The sequence below is a fragment of the Rattus norvegicus genome, chromosome 7 (assembly GCF_036323735.1).
Source record: "Rattus norvegicus strain BN/NHsdMcwi chromosome 7, GRCr8, whole genome shotgun sequence".
In the NCBI taxonomy this organism is placed as follows: domain Eukaryota; kingdom Metazoa; phylum Chordata; class Mammalia; order Rodentia; family Muridae; genus Rattus; species Rattus norvegicus.
This window is the reverse complement of record NC_086025.1, coordinates 128,243,387-128,258,994: the sequence shown is the minus strand read 5'-3', so window position 1 is coordinate 128,258,994 and position 15,608 is coordinate 128,243,387. Positions and strand designations below refer to the sequence as shown.

The following is a 15,608-nucleotide window of genomic DNA, read 5'->3' as shown; positions in this document are numbered from 1 at the left end:
TGCTCTGTGATTGACAATGTGTCATTCACACCATAGGGCAAATCCAACAGTGACTTAACCTATCATGTCCTGGATTTAAATTTCAAAGCAGTTATTATTAACTGGTTCTGAAACGGGGTGTCAGTTAAGTAACAACCTGAAAGGAATCGATGTATGTTGTATTCAGTAGCTCAATTTCCCAAGCCTGCCTCTGGAATTCCCTCTTGGATTTCTATAATATTTTTATGGATTATTTGTGAATTTCTCATCATTCACCCCAAGTCCTACTCATCTGCCCATCCCCTTGTATCCATGCTCTGCCCTTGTAATCTCCACCCCAAAATAGAAAACACACACAAACACAGAAAAAACAAAGTGAAGCATAGAAAATACCTCACCATGGAAGCTGTGTTGTATCACAGTGTATACTCCTCTGTCTACACATCAACCCTTGCAGATGTTCATTGCATAGAGCCATTGATCTGGTTCAAGGTCTCTGGCTTTTATTACATCATCAATGATAGCTCTTCGCTGGGATTCCTCCTGGTTGTCCTATTGTTGCCCTGTGTCATGAAGATCCAGCAGTTCTGGATCCTGCAGTACTGGCCTTTCATACACCTCCAGCAGTTCACTGTGGATGCAGATTTTGTGTGGGCCAACTCAAAGCCCTGGATCTGGGCCTGAGTGGCAGCTGAGCTGGTCAGCCCACTGGCCCATCTATAACTGCCACCAGGGCAAGCTCTCCAGCTCTGCTCCAGAAAGGCCACCCAAAGCCACCCATCTTCAGGATGCAGGGTCAGCTCTCCTAATCTCATGCCATTAAGGTCAGCTCCTCCATAGCCAAGTCACCAGAGCCAGCTCCACTGAGATGACCAGTGAAGGCACAGGCCTGCTCTCCTCAGGCCTGTGTTGCCCAGGCAAGGTGCAGGGCCCATCCTCCTTAGTGCTACAATTGGTGAGGGGCAGGGCTAGCTGTCCAGCTCTCATGACATCTGTCGATTGCCTCAGGTGGCCAGGGGCAGGGAAGTGAGGGGTCTTTTTATTTTATGCTTATTGCTGCCTGCCCAGGTTTGAAAGGTGAACATTGCTGCCATATTTTTAGATCCAGGCAGAGTTGCTTCCTAAGAATAAAGACAGTTGCATAATGAGTGCCTTTTGTCAAGACTTCGTTTGCAATGGAATTTCTGTTTGGAGGCTCAAAGTCCTCTTGCTGGTGGCCCAGCTCAGAGTGTTGAGGGAGAGTTCATCAGAGTACAAACAAAACGGAACCTGCTTTGCACAAGGGTTTGTCCCTGCAGCACAGGATCTCAGATCTGAGCAGTACAGGATCTAAAACTTCCGATGCCCCACATGCAGCTGCTGTGAGGCCAGAGACACTCAACAGGCTGGTAGTTCCACAGTGCACCTCAGAGCTGGGGCCCGGAAGACCTGAGGTGACATACTGGATCTGAGGACATGGCCAGAGCCTTGAGTTGCATTGAGGAGAAGGGGCTGCATGTTTTCTAAAAAGGGAGCATCCTGTGCAAGGAATGGAAGGGCTTCAGCTGGGGTTTGTGGCCCATGTAAAGAGGCAGCAATGGCTGCCTGAGAATCATGCACAGTTACACAGAACCCACTCTTCAAATCACGCTGACTTTATTCATAAATTCTAACACTTTGTGTAAATCTTTTTAAATTATAAGCAATATGTATTTAATTTTAGAAAATTTATAAAATGAAGAAAAATATACAAAATAAGATATAATTGAATGTAATGGTACTGATTGAATGAACTGCTTATTCATGAGTAACTACTTATTTACATAGAGGAATAATATTCTATTCATCGTTTCCATCCTGATTTTAAGATAATTATTTCAAGAATGTTTTTATGTCATTTGGAATTTCCAAAATTGCCCTTTGAGGAATACAGCGTTTTTCTTTATACGGGTATCATAGGTTGTTTAATTGCAGCCTCATGATTTCTTCATTCCCTGGAGGTTAATGGCTTAATAAGGAGAAAGAAAGGTAGGGTGGATAAACAGACTTCCAAATGCTTCAGCCTCCTTACTGAAGCTCTGAAGGAGGACAGTGTCTATATCTCTGAGCAGGGCAGAGTCCACAGAAACAGCCTCTGCCACATCAGACTGTAACACTGTGGCAGCAGGTTGCTTCTATTTGGCTCCTTCTGTGTATTATCTTCTATCAGAATATAAAACTGAAGTTAAAGATGCATGCATAAATGTATACACCTGATTTAATATACCTATTAAATGATAAATCATAATAATATCTACGTTTATATATGAAAAATATATAAAGAAATATAAAGATATATCTAGATAATAACTGTGAATTAGATGCAAAAGGTAGATAAAAGTACCTAGCAGTTAACAGCTATGCAACCGTCAGACACTTTCCCTCTTCCTTTTCTGGCATCAGGTAATCACCGACGTGCTAACCAAAGGATTTCCTTTTTTCTTTTTTTTCCAAAAGATACACTAGCCAGATACTGATTTAAGCTGTGAGACCAAATACTAAGAGGTAAAAGCCCATTGATCTAGCATTTGGGCTGCCTAAGCAATGAAATTGGTTTGCACAGCTTGATCGGGTTGATCCTGAAGAATTACGTTGTTGAAGTGGACATAAATCCTATACTTAGTCATTTGATTAAGTGACCCCCCCCATTAATGTAATCAGACAACCAGACAGTTGTCATCACTCTGCCTGGTTACAAGCTTTGAGAACAGCATTTAGGAGCAGTGTGCCTTTAAGAAACCTATAGGGACTGCACTTAACTGTAGCCGGAAGGAGCTAATGTTTGGCTCAGTGGCGCTCTTTTCGACGTTTTCCCTTCAGTTGTCTATGTGGAAGAGACACAGTGTTCTGATTGCTGTGGAAAACCCTGTATCAAGTTAATCGTGCCTCAGCCTCGCTGCAAGCCGTTATTGTAATAAAGTGGTCTAGAAATAGACAGGTATATGGCACTTTCTCCAAGCCAGCATAAGCCATTCATCAGTAGGTTCCATGGCTAGGACCCACTTTAAAGCTCTCTTGTACATCTTAGTCAGATGTATGGAGACTGCAACACTGCATTTCTGTTTACAGGGAGCCCATCTCACTCACGCAGTATGTCTGCTGATATAGATTTGTCTGTCAGTTTGCAAATAAATACAGAATAGCGATTTGGGCTGTCATCACGCCACCCCTAGCATGCCAGTCATTTTCCTGAACTGCCAGTGAGCACATCGAATGCACAGAGCCCTTTTCGCTGCTATATTAATAATTAGAAGCTCACATAGTGCTGGTGTACAGAAGTACTCCAGCCCTCTCGTTCCTATTGATGGTCACAGAAAATGAGCTCATCTCCTCTCCTGGAAGGGATCGGGAAGTGGCCCAACTGATCCTTGCTATTAGAACACAGTTTTAGCAAGCACAGGGATTAAGGCTTTTTGTTCCTGCTTAAGAGGAATCCTCTTACCATTGTAGACTAGCAAATGCCTCGCATACATGTTCTTATAAAGTCTTTAAGTGTGCCTGTACTTTGAGTGTGCCCGTCTTAGCTCTAGAAGAAATTGACACTGATGCTCATGCCCAACACAGGGTGCTGTAGAAACAGAGCATGCCTAGTGGAAGACACACAGAATCCTTTCCATAAGGAGAGTGCTAACAGGTCACTATCAGTGAGGTACTTTTTACACAGTGCACAGGGTATGGTCAGCCAAGGGAGTTATATTTGTTCTTTCTGCATCCGAAGGTGTTTGACAGCTATGCTTACTGCAGAGTTCTAGTGCAAGGCGTACAGCCCTGTGGGTGAGAAAGCTGGTAACAGTTCCATTCTTATCCTTTTTATTCTTTTACATATAATCTATTCTTTTTCTTCTGGAAGATAATAGACTTAGATTTTATTCCACTTTTGGCGTCTGTGTATTTAGATCTTTCATTGTAAGGTGGCCTCCTGTGGAGCAGAGATGGATGCAGGGTGAGTGAGCTCACATTTCAACTTTGCTTCTTGTGCTGGTCTGAATAGGCTTGGCCCAGGGAGTGACACTATTAGGAGGTGTGGCCTTGTTGGGGTAGGAGTGTCCTTGCTAGAGAAGGTGTGTCACTGTGTGTGTGGGCTTTAAGACCCTTGTTCTAGCTGCCTGGAAGCCAGTCTTCTGTCAGCCTTTGGATGAAGATGTAGAACTCTCAGCTCCTCCAGTCCCACATCTGCCTGGACACAACCATGTCCCCACCTTGACGGTAATGAACTGAACCTCTAAACCTGTAAGCCAAGCCCAATTAAATGCTGTCCATTTCAAGAGTTGCCTTGGCCATGGTGTCTCTCCACAGCAGTAAGATTCTAAGACACCTCTCAGAAGGTGTGGAAAGAATTACTTAAACTCTCCTGTCTGTGTTCTTCCTTCAGAGTGAGGAGAGCAATAGCACTTCTTCCTGGCTGGAACATAATCCACCCTGAGTAAACACAGACAAATCGCACACGGTGTTGTATAGCATGCAGTTAGCTCTAGGCAACTGCTTACAGGTTACAGCTGTCAGCATGAAATCTCTGAGTAAGCAGAAGCTGGCCCTTAGATCTTCACTTCTTCTCTCCTGTATTTTCTCATCTGCTCTCTGTATACTTCTTCCTTCCTTCTCCAGCTGTGTATTTTGCATTTTAAAAATTTGTTACTTTTATATAATTTTCAAGAAATAATCTTTAGTATCAGAATCATTCCTTTGTCCTTATCCTGTAGATTATAATTTAGAAATATGTTGGGCGATGCTTCGTGAATTCATCATCTCTTTCCTTCCATATCAGATTTCTGACCGCTTTGACTCTTCCTTCCATTTTTGCAGGTTTTATCAAATGTCTATTGCTCCGTGACTTCACACAGATGTGTAAGAGTAGATGGACAAAATTCCTAATGGGGGTCATGGATAGGAGAGCCAGCTGCGTAAAGCTGAAGGGGAACCACTGTACATTATGAACCCTTAAACACTGCAGTGCCACCATGGCCTCTGTTCCAAATGACAGCAACCTCTACACAAGCCTTGGGAGCGTCTCTTTCCCAGATCTTTACAGGAAACCGTGCACTCTGTCTCTAAGAGTAACTGCTTTCTTTTAGCACTTTGCCCAAGGCAGGAGGAGGTAAGAAGGTTGATTACTCAATTACAGATGTTTTCCTTTTCATCTCTTTGAGACTAGGGGTCTCTTTGTGCCCAGGCTGGCTTCAAACTTATGGTCCTCCTGTCCTGGCCTCCAAGGTGCTCTAGGGAATGGGCCAACATCCTCAGAGAATCAGTTTTCTTGGTTCACCCCAGTAAGTGCAGCTACCTGTCCCATCTCAGCTCTCCATGCTACCTCAGCCTCCTCAGAACAAGGTTGTCATGGCCGCCGTGTGTACACCCTGCTATTGCACACCATGCCAGACTCTTCCTTCATCTGCCCTGTCTCGTCATCTGCCTTTTGTTTTCAACAACAAAGCATTTCTTTCTCTACTGTGTTTCCGTGTTTGTCTTTCCCTTTGCGTCTTTAGTTTCCTTTTCTCCCTTCAGCCGAGCACGTATAAGGGTAAGAAGAAAGACCAAGACATTAAAAAGTGCTTTTAACTTGCATTTTCATCATTTCAAGTTCCGATGCACTTTTAAAGTATGAGCGTATATAGCACATGTGTTAAGTTAACACGGTGTCATCACAGCTGGCATCCAGTAACAGAGCTAATTCTTGACAAGAGTGAGCGCCACCACCTTGTCATTTCCCTGGAGGTTTCACTGCCATGCCAACCACTCTACCTTGGCTTCCATTTGACATTGCATGTGTCAGGCATGGTACAGGTGGGCAACACGGTCACAGACATTACAGGCAGACTGATCTCGTGTTCCCTGACAAACTCTCACCTCTCTCTAACCCTCTGTCCCGTTCTTCACTCGGTGCCGAGGCTAAGGAAAAATAATAGAAACATGGCTTCTGCCCATACAGAAGTTATTCAGAGACAAATACTAATAGTTAGAGAGCTCCTTTCCAAGACTAAGATATGCAAGACACAGATAAATATCCAGACATGAGTAAAATAGGAAGATATTAGAGAAAAAGGAATGCACACATAGACTTTAGAACTCGGTCCTGTAAGTTGTTGAATGTTCAATGATCAGTATATTGAATCAACGCAGGGTTACCTGCTTCTTTCTTTATTTTGTCTTGTTAGTGAGAAGTCAATACACTGATTTGTAAAATTAAGTGCAAATCCAAAAATCCCAAAGTCAGGGTATTTTTAGAAACAGAAAACTATAGGTGTGTTCTCCAGAATTCATGTAGTATAAACTTAGTCAGTGGAATATCCGTGCAGGACTAGGCCCTCCCCATCTCAAAAACAAACAAATGAACAAAAATGAAACTAAGGCTCTCAAAGGATGTGATAAAGACCCATGGCAGGAAGAATGAGTCAGAAGATCACAGACAACAGCCTTTGCTGTCCAGGAAGACCCTGCAAGATGCTCCCCTTGGTATACAAGCACACCAGTTAACAGGTGGATAAGAGGCTACAGGAGGATAATGGGATAAAAGTGTAAAAGAAGAAAAGTTTATTTTCCAGGTCTTTTTCTGAGTTTCCCCAATTGTCTGGAATGAGAGCCTGGTTAACCTGACCCCAACACTGCACTCCCTGGAGACGCACATTCCAGAAGCTGTTTCTGTGACCCCATTGCTACTATTTCCCCTAAGTGTTCACCTCCTCAGATAATGAAAAATAGCCTATGGATGTGAAACTGCAGGTGTTCTCGGGGGAGGGGTGCATATGTCAAATCCCTATCACGAGATGCTAGTCCTTGTGTAAGGGTCTTACATGGTAACAGCTGGCTGTGAAGGGAAGAGAGTGTCCCTCAAAACCCAATGACTCTGACAGTTCTTAATAACATAAACAAAATCACAGAGCTCACAACTAAAAGGCCAGAATGCTCTACAGTACCTGCACTTCAGACACAAGAGCCAGAAAAGCCCATGACCTTCAGCATCCTTCCTGAGTTTTCATGGTACCAGAAAGTGCCATGCAAGCTTCTGAAGGAGGGAAGCAACCCAGTAATCCTATGCAGCTATGATGCCTACGAACCGCAACAGTGGCCAGCATGACACGGTAACAGAGTGCAGTACTGGCACACACACACCGTGGCAGTAACCAACAACTGTCTAATTGGCCCGAAGACCCTGCTCACCTAGAGGAAAGCTACACGTGGTTCTAGAAACCTGACCAACTACCCAGGGCTGAGAAGTCCTGGATCTTGGGGGTCTCTGGTACAGCCTAAGTATTTGTCCTTGTGTCCACAGAGAAGTGGAGGCACCATTAAGGAAACCTCTTTTTGCAACATGCAAATATACTATAGTCTCAAGAAATGAGAAGAATGAAAATAAAAGATATTCCAACTCATAGGCTGTTTCTTCTCGGCTGATGTCTTAAAGACAAGAACTCTGAGACAGCCTGAGGGGCTGTGTCTATGGGATAACCTTGGTAATGTGCCTGCTGCAGTTACCCCCTGTCTTCACACAAGAATAAGAATCCCTCATCTGGGTGTGGTTGGAAGGAAGAAAGAATGCGATGAGGTTGCACCTGGCGTTTTAATACATTGATTAATGATCATGAACGGTCTATAAATCTGTGATGCTCTTTCACTTGTATCAGGATTCTCTAGCGTCTACAATCTATTTACATGTGTTTGAATTTAAGAAACTTCAAAAACTAAATGAGAACCAGCCTTTCAAATAAGACATTGTAGACACTACTTTTTTTGCATTCTCACCTAAATTTTGAAAACAGACTCCCAGAAACTCAGCAAAGACAGAGAGGAATGACCTTGTGGTTTTAAAAGCTGCGGATCATCTAGAAAGCAAATCGCCCCACGTGAGTAATCAGGACTTGACTAATTGTTTTGAGGATCCTTAATTGCCTGCTGTTTATCAATGTAATTTAATTGCCAGGGCACAAGTTTGCGATATAAATAGCACAAGTACTACTTTATGTGACGTGATGCCATCTTTCTCTTGACAATAAGTAGCAGAAAAGACAATAATACCCTCGCTATGTGGCCTTGACCCTGACACTGAAAACAGCACCAAATGCAATTGCCTTTCATTCCTGCTTTCTGTGTATAGATACAAGAGCACCAGCTCATCCGTCTTCTTTTAGTTTCAAAGGAAGAGGGGTGCTGTTCTGTGCAGCAGCCATGTGCCTAATAGGAAGACATAGATCTGTGTGGTCCCTGCACATGAACGACACACTAGTCTGTGGAGCACACATATTTCAGGAGTTGGATTAGGGAGAGGGTGGAGTGGAAATGATGTAAGGATAATATTTATCATTGGAATTCTCAAGGATGATTTTAAAGGGGTGACCAGACGGAAAGTATAGACTGGGCCCACTTAGGAGCAGACCTTCCTACATACTAAGAGTTTCACTCAGAGTTCGGTGCTAGAGCAGAATATCTGCTGTAAGAAACAGAGCAGGGAGTGTATATCACTCAGATGCCCGACTCTACACCAACCTTGGATTTTATAATGAACAGATTTGTCACTTTCTGAAAGGACCCTTGAGTTGCAGTGACATACGTCATTTTCAACTGGATGCCTCTGGAGCCCGTGGTGGGAGGCACTGTGGGAACTCTAGTGTCATCTGCAAACCTGAAGGAGAAGGAGCAAGTCGCCGTCACATGGTGCCTCGAAGTTTCCACTTGTTGACGCGTTTTTAATGACTGTTTTAACATAGCTGTGCTTTCGGGGACAATCAGTCCTCAGTGTCACCTTCTATTTTTACTGTCTAAGCATGCTTCACTCTCTGGAGCGTGACTGTTACTCATAATTCTTTTTAAGTGGCTAAACATTTTTTTTAAAATTTTACAGTCTACATGTCTCGGGGTAGCTTGGCAATACTCTCACTACATGATGTTCTAAATGCAGATGTGAGAAAGTTTTAACTGTCCCTGGCGAATCGGGGAACCAGTTCCTTACACAGAATGCAAGTGGAGCAACAGATCTCTGTAAGATTTACGTTTAGTGTTTTCTATACTATACCTGTACAGTACAAAATGAAAAGTATAAGGCCAAATCCTGGGCGTTTTTACAGCTCACTAACATTCTGCCTGCTTTAGTTCATCTCACAGCTTATTTAAAAACGTTCCTTAGCTCTTTAAATGAGATAGGGCTTGAACCTAGTTCACCCAGGCTTGAACTCACTGTGTAGATAAGGATGGCCCGAACTTTGGATGCCCCTACATCTAAAGCCTGAGTGCTCCACTCGCAAGTGTTTGCCACCAATGTCCTCAACTCAAGTCAGCTTCACACATGTCTGGCAAGCGTCTTCCAACTCAGCTGCCACCCCAGGAAGCCTGGTAGTTCTTACAGCAACCAGAATACCGTTTGTGTCTCCCAGCTTTGGTATTCGTTGTATATGTCACTCATGTAAAGTTAAGTGTGGGTGAAGGTGTAGAAGGAAGAGAGCACGTTGTACACCATTGGCAGGGGTGTCCTGTTGCCATTGTGCAAAACAGAATGTAAGTCCCCCAGAATGTTCAAAATGGAACAGAATGACCCATCAATAAACGTGTCTGTATGTCCACAGGAAGTACCCAGAACCCCACGTTTGCTGAATAGAGTACAAAACTAGTAATACAAAAGGTTGACGCATGAATGAATGGATGGAGTCACGCTTGCCAATCCGCACCGTGAGAAACCATTCGTCCACAAAAGGGCGAATGCCTGTCATTGGGTCTTGACCTTACAGTGGGGCATTCGAATTACCGACAGTATTCTGCATTGTAGAAAATGCTAAGAGAGTGACTCTTCTCACCACATAATGGCAACAATGGAACATTCGGCATATATGGGCATTTGATAATTGGATAGATTTCACAATTCTCTAATGAATATTCTATATAACAGATACCTATTATTTTTTAGCAGGGTAATAAGATTATAAAATATTGTTACATGAATTGTACAGCTGGTTTCCCTTCCAAACTCTGAACTGAGTCACAGCATATGGTTATAAATCAGTCACATTTTAGATAAAGCAGAATGCTTTGTTACATAAGAAATTACTGTGCAAAGCCTCCTTGAAATGTGAGTGAGCGTTTCCTGCTCAGTACTGGTGTGTTCAAACTTCTTAATTTTTTCATATTCTTATAACATATATATGAACATTTACCTGAGGCTGTTCCTTTAATTCCTCTCGTTTTTTAGCTTTAAGTTCTAGTTCACCTCCGTTTTTATGATTATCCTTTGCCGTAAATGGAAATAATTGAGAAAATAAGTGCATAGCCATTAAAATGAAGTATTTGCGCTCTGCTACCCATAAACCACATCGACGGTGACAGATACATAGCACTCTGGGAGAACGCGCTCTATGTGGCTGTACATTCATATTTTCATAAATTTGGTTTTGTAAATGTAATTTATATAGATGATAGCAGAAATCACATGTGTCTTGTATATCCATTTTATTCTCCAGTCCTTAGTTACCATACAACAGGTATTAAGTAAGTAATTAATATTGAATTAAATTAATAAATGGGTCATCCTCTAAAGAGCTGTATAACGATGATTTAACAAGAAAATAATGCTCAAGCTGTATATGACAACACACCACAGTGGCCTATGATTTTATCTGCAGTCTTCAGAGTAGGAAGAAGTGTACTCAGTGGCATTTCTATTAAATGTCAAAGACTCAAAGAGTATGCCTGCAGATGCGGGCAGTGTGCTGTGGGCACATGTTGTAAACAGAGGGAAGTGAGGAGGCATGGCGACTGGAAAATGGGTGATGAGAGGAAAGACGTGGAGATACATACCCATCTCCTCTCCCAGGGTGAACAGACCTTTCAGTCACATAAGGCAGGGAGAAAGGATGGCCTGGAAGACTGCATAGGCAGGAGAGTTGCAGAAGGACTGCTTTAGCCAGAGCTTTGGACAATGACCATTTCCAAGAGTTCAGCCTTCCCAGAATTAAAGACTCTAAATACCCACCCTGCCCCAGCCACCATCTTCAAATGAGCATTGCTTCTGAAGCTTAATTCTCAGCCTCCTTTCTTTTTCTGTGCCCATAAGAAGCAGCCCAACTCCCCACATTGTCTCTGTTAGAAGAAAAGGCAGTTAAAGCTGGAGTGAGTGCAAGCAGCGAGACTCCTTTGTAATCAGAAGTTCCCCAGCTGGTGGGGCCCTGAAGTACAGAGGCTTTTCCAGAACCTACAGGCCTAGATGGCTGCCGGGCAGGAAGGCAACTGTTAGCTCATTTGGCTAGCAACCTTTATTTGACTGGTGGGAATTATTGGCGGCAGCAACTGATTCTAGGATAAAGGAACCACAGGGACAAACACGTTATATTATAAACAATGCTAAAATATTAACATAGTAGGAAATTTCTACTGTTGGTCCAGCACCTCATTCACCTGAGAGGATGTTTTATGTTTAGTTTCACTGAAGGAACTCTTACCAAGAAGCAAAGGAGTTAGAGTGCTCTGATTGTTAAAAGGTATTTATACATGTGTCCGCAACTTTATCCCTTTCAAAGTTGAATAGCAGAGCTAGGCACGGTGCTGTCCTACTGACTCCTAACACAAAAAGACAGAGGCAGGAAAATTGTGAGTTTAAAGCCAGCCTGGGCTATGTCACATAGTCCCAGCTAGTCAGGGATCTGAGGCATGAGCCCAATAAATAAATACATTTTAAATGAGCACAATAAAAGAGTAATACTTAAACAGAGCAAGAGAGAAGCAGAAGATGCATCCCAGCAGCAGAGCACTTACCGAGGACGGCAAAGGCCCTGGGTTTAGCCGCACTGCCAAAGCCCAAAGTAACAAGACTAGCATAGGAATCTGTGAATTTGTCACTACTGAGACTGAAATAGGCGAACATTCTGCTAATCAGAGTAGACAGAGAGAAAGGCCTTGGAAAATCAGTCAGCCTTCCTTCAGCAGGAGAGTACCCTTATGCCTTATCACATGCTGTAAGCACCACGTGCCACAAACCAAGGAGGCACATAGGAAGATTGGCAGCCTGGTAGCTTGAGGCTACCAAGATGTAGGTGGTTGGTACTTGTGGATACTCTCGGCAGCCACAGTAAGGTAGGGCTGTTAGATCAGATCATCTAGCTAGATCCCAGTCAAGGCAGCAGAGTCAGAAAATAAGGAAGCAATGAGGAAGTAGGAGTATTTTGTATAGCAGCCCCAGGGATCACTTCCCTCACTACAAGCAAAGGAGGAAACCCAGGAGTCATAGGATTGTAGGGACCAAACCACCAACTGAAGAGTACACATGGAGCAGCCCAGGCTCCAGCCGTAGATGTAGCAGAGGATGGTCTTGTCAGGCATCAATGGGAGGAGAGGCCCTTGGTCCTATGAAGGCTCGATGCCCCAGTGTAGGGGAACGCCATGGAGGGGAGGTGGGAAGGAGTGGGTGAATGGGTGGGGGAGCACCCTCATAGAAGAAGGGGGAGGGAGAGAGGATAGGGGGTTTCCAGAGGGGAAACCTGGAAAGGGGATAACATTTGAAATATAAATGAAGAAAATATACCTGAGATAGAAATCACCCAAGCTTAAAGAGAAAAAAAAAGAAAAAGAAAAAGAAAAGAAATCACCCAAGCTACGTTTGTGCCCGTTTCCGCCTTAAGTCTCCTTGTTTGAAGGAACACACATGTGAATTTAAGTTAGATCTCATAACTTACATTTGACTCTATTTTCATGAGTTCAACATACTATTCGTAGTACGGCATGATTTTTTTTCCTTTATCCTTTTTTTCAGTTTGAAGTAATACATGGGTAAAACCGACACACATTCTTGAAAACATGATTCATGGCGCTGTTGTTGTATCTACTGAAAATGAGTTGTGTATTTAGTCAGAGTAGCTTATACCTAATAGAAGTGATTTTAAAAACGTAAAATCCCAGTGGCTTATAGCAACAAAAGACATTTTCTTGCTCCCAGTATCTGCTCATTCCCAGTAATGTAGCATACACCCTGCCTTACTCCTCTGTGGATTCAGGTTGGTTTCTGGGCCCCTGGAAATTGCTAGTTCTTGTGGCATGGATGTAGAAGGGTACATGTGTGTCACCCACGGTACCATAAAAGCTCTGCCCAGAAGTGCAGCGTACCAACCGGAAGTGCAGCGTACCAACCGGAAGTGCAGCGTACCAACCGGAAGTGCTGCGTATCACCTGAAGGTGACTGAAGAAAATCACACACACACACTCTTAATCAGAGAGGACTGAAACCCCGCCATCCTAGGATATGTCAAGCTTGGCTGGGAACATTTGGTGAAACTCACAGACCACCACAGATGGTTTTTACCTCGCAGTTGAAACAATTCTAATAGAGAAGCCGCCTTGTAGATGTTTCTCTGGTTACTATCAAATATCACTGCATTCTTTATGCATAGCTTTTGACTACTAAGTGACCATGTTGATTTTATACTTTCTCAGTTTCAAGGCTTTCTGGCATTAAGAGTTATAGTAGCCTTATAGCAGAATGTTCTAGAATAGAACATTCTTTAAAAGAGTAACGCAACTGTATAAAACCCTCCTTTTGTTTCCTTTGTTCAACAGACATTGATGAGTGCTCTGAGGGCTTTGTTCAGTGTGACAGCCGTGCCAACTGCATTAACCTGCCTGGGTGGTACCACTGTGAGTGCAGAGATGGCTACCATGACAATGGGATGTTTGCACCAGGTGGAGAATCCTGTGAAGGTCAGTATAAAAGAAGATGTAGGGGCCCAGGAGAATGGGCAGCAGTGGTGATGTGCAAGGCTGCTCCTGTGGCAGAGTAAAAGTGAATGTGGATTATTGGAGACCAAAGATGTGGGCCCTGTCCTAAGAACTGTGTATCTTATAGGACTGGAAAATTCAATCTGATTTACACTCAGCAATTAGCCATTGGTCTTGGGTTATTTTCAGTGGAATGACAAACAGCACTGTTGCATTCCCCTACCACGAGGTGATTTTACAACCTGGGCAAAGCAAGTTGAGTGCCAGGAAAATGACAACACTGTACCATCAAAATTCATGGCACAGGAGGAAAAAACAAAGCAAAACTTCAGAAATGTTGCCTCTTCTTTGGTGTTTAAAGCTCCATAGGGCAATTGCCTGTGAGATAATTGGCCTAAGATGCACAGTACAGTCCTTCCAGAGCTTAACGGGGTACTTGGCACCTAGATATTATGATGTCTGCCATACTTGTTACACACAGCATTCGTGCACAGAAAGACAGATTTGTGTGGTGGGCCCAGGCTTCCAGAACACTGCCCGCAACAGAAGGATTCCTAGCCTGGAGAAGGGAGCATTCCAGATGTCACATAGGAGGAGGGGGCACATCCCAGATGTCACATAGGAGGAGGGGCACATCCCAGATGTCACATAGGAGGAGGGGCACATCCCAGATGTCACATAGGAGGAGGGGCACATCCCAAATGTCACATAGGAGGAGGGAGCACATCCCAGATGTCACATAGGAGGAGGAGCACATCCCTGATGTCAAATAGGAGGAGGGGCACATCCCAGATGTCACATAGGAGGAGGGGCACATCCCAGATGTCACATAGGAGAAGGGGCACATCCCAGATGTCACATAGGAGGAGGAGCATTCCAGATGTCACATAGGAGAAGGGAGCATTCCAGATGTCACATAGGAGGAGGAGCACATCCCAGATGTCACATAGGAGGAGGAGCACATCCCAGATGTCACATAGGAGGAGGGAGCATATCCCAGATGTCACATAGGAGGAGGGGCACATCCCAGATGTCACATAGGAGGAGGGGCACTTCCCAGATGTCACATAGGAGGAGGGGCACATCCCAGATGTCACATAGGAGGAGGGGGCACATCCCAGATGTCACATAGGAGGAGGGGCACATCCCAGATGTCACATAGGAGGAGGGGCACATCCCAGATGTCACATAGGAGGAGGGGCACATCCCAGATGTCACATAGGAGGAGGGGCACATCCCAGATGTCACATAGGAGGAGGGGCACATCCCAGATGTCACATAGGAGGAGGGAGCACATCTCAGATGTCACATAGGAGGAGGAGCACATCCCAGATGTCACATAGGAGGAGGGGCACATCCCAGATGTCACACAGGAGGAGGGGCACATCCCAGATGTCACATAGGAGGACGGGCACATTCCAGATGTCACATAGGAGGAGGAGCACATCCCTGATGTCAAATAGGAGGAGGAGCACATCCCAGATGTCACATAGGAGGAGGAGCACATCCCAGATGTCACATAGGAGGAGGGGCACATCCCAGATGTCACATAGGAGAAGGGGCACATCCCAGATGTCACATAGGAGAAGGGAGCATTCCAGATGTCACATAGGAGAAGGGAGCATTCCAGATGTCACATAGGAGGAGGAGCACATCCCAGATGTCACATAGGAGGAGGAGCACATCCCAGATGTCACATAGGAGGAGGGAGCATATCCCAGATGTCACATAGGAGGAGGGGCACATCCCAGATGTCACATAGGAGGAGGGAACACATCCCAGATGTCACATAGGAGGAGGAGCACATCCCAGATGTCACATAGGAGGAGGAGCACATCCCAGATGTCACATAGGAGGAGGGGCACATCCCAGATGTCACATAGGAGGAGGGAGCACATCCCAGATGTCACATAGGAGGAGGAGCACAT

General features: G+C 44.3%; 1 protein-coding gene across 2 annotated transcripts in view; it reads left to right on the top strand.

The window, feature by feature from the left end:
- Nell2 (neural EGFL like 2) overlaps positions 1–15,608 on the top strand; it is a 319,795-nt gene that overhangs the window by 283,133 nt on the left and 21,054 nt on the right. For both annotated transcript variants that reach the window (NM_031070.3, XM_008765798.2), the window contains exon 17: positions 13,522–13,662. In NM_031070.3, the coding sequence (NP_112332.2) occupies positions 13,522–13,662 (141 nt within the window). The remainder of the gene's footprint in view (positions 1–13,521; positions 13,663–15,608) is intronic.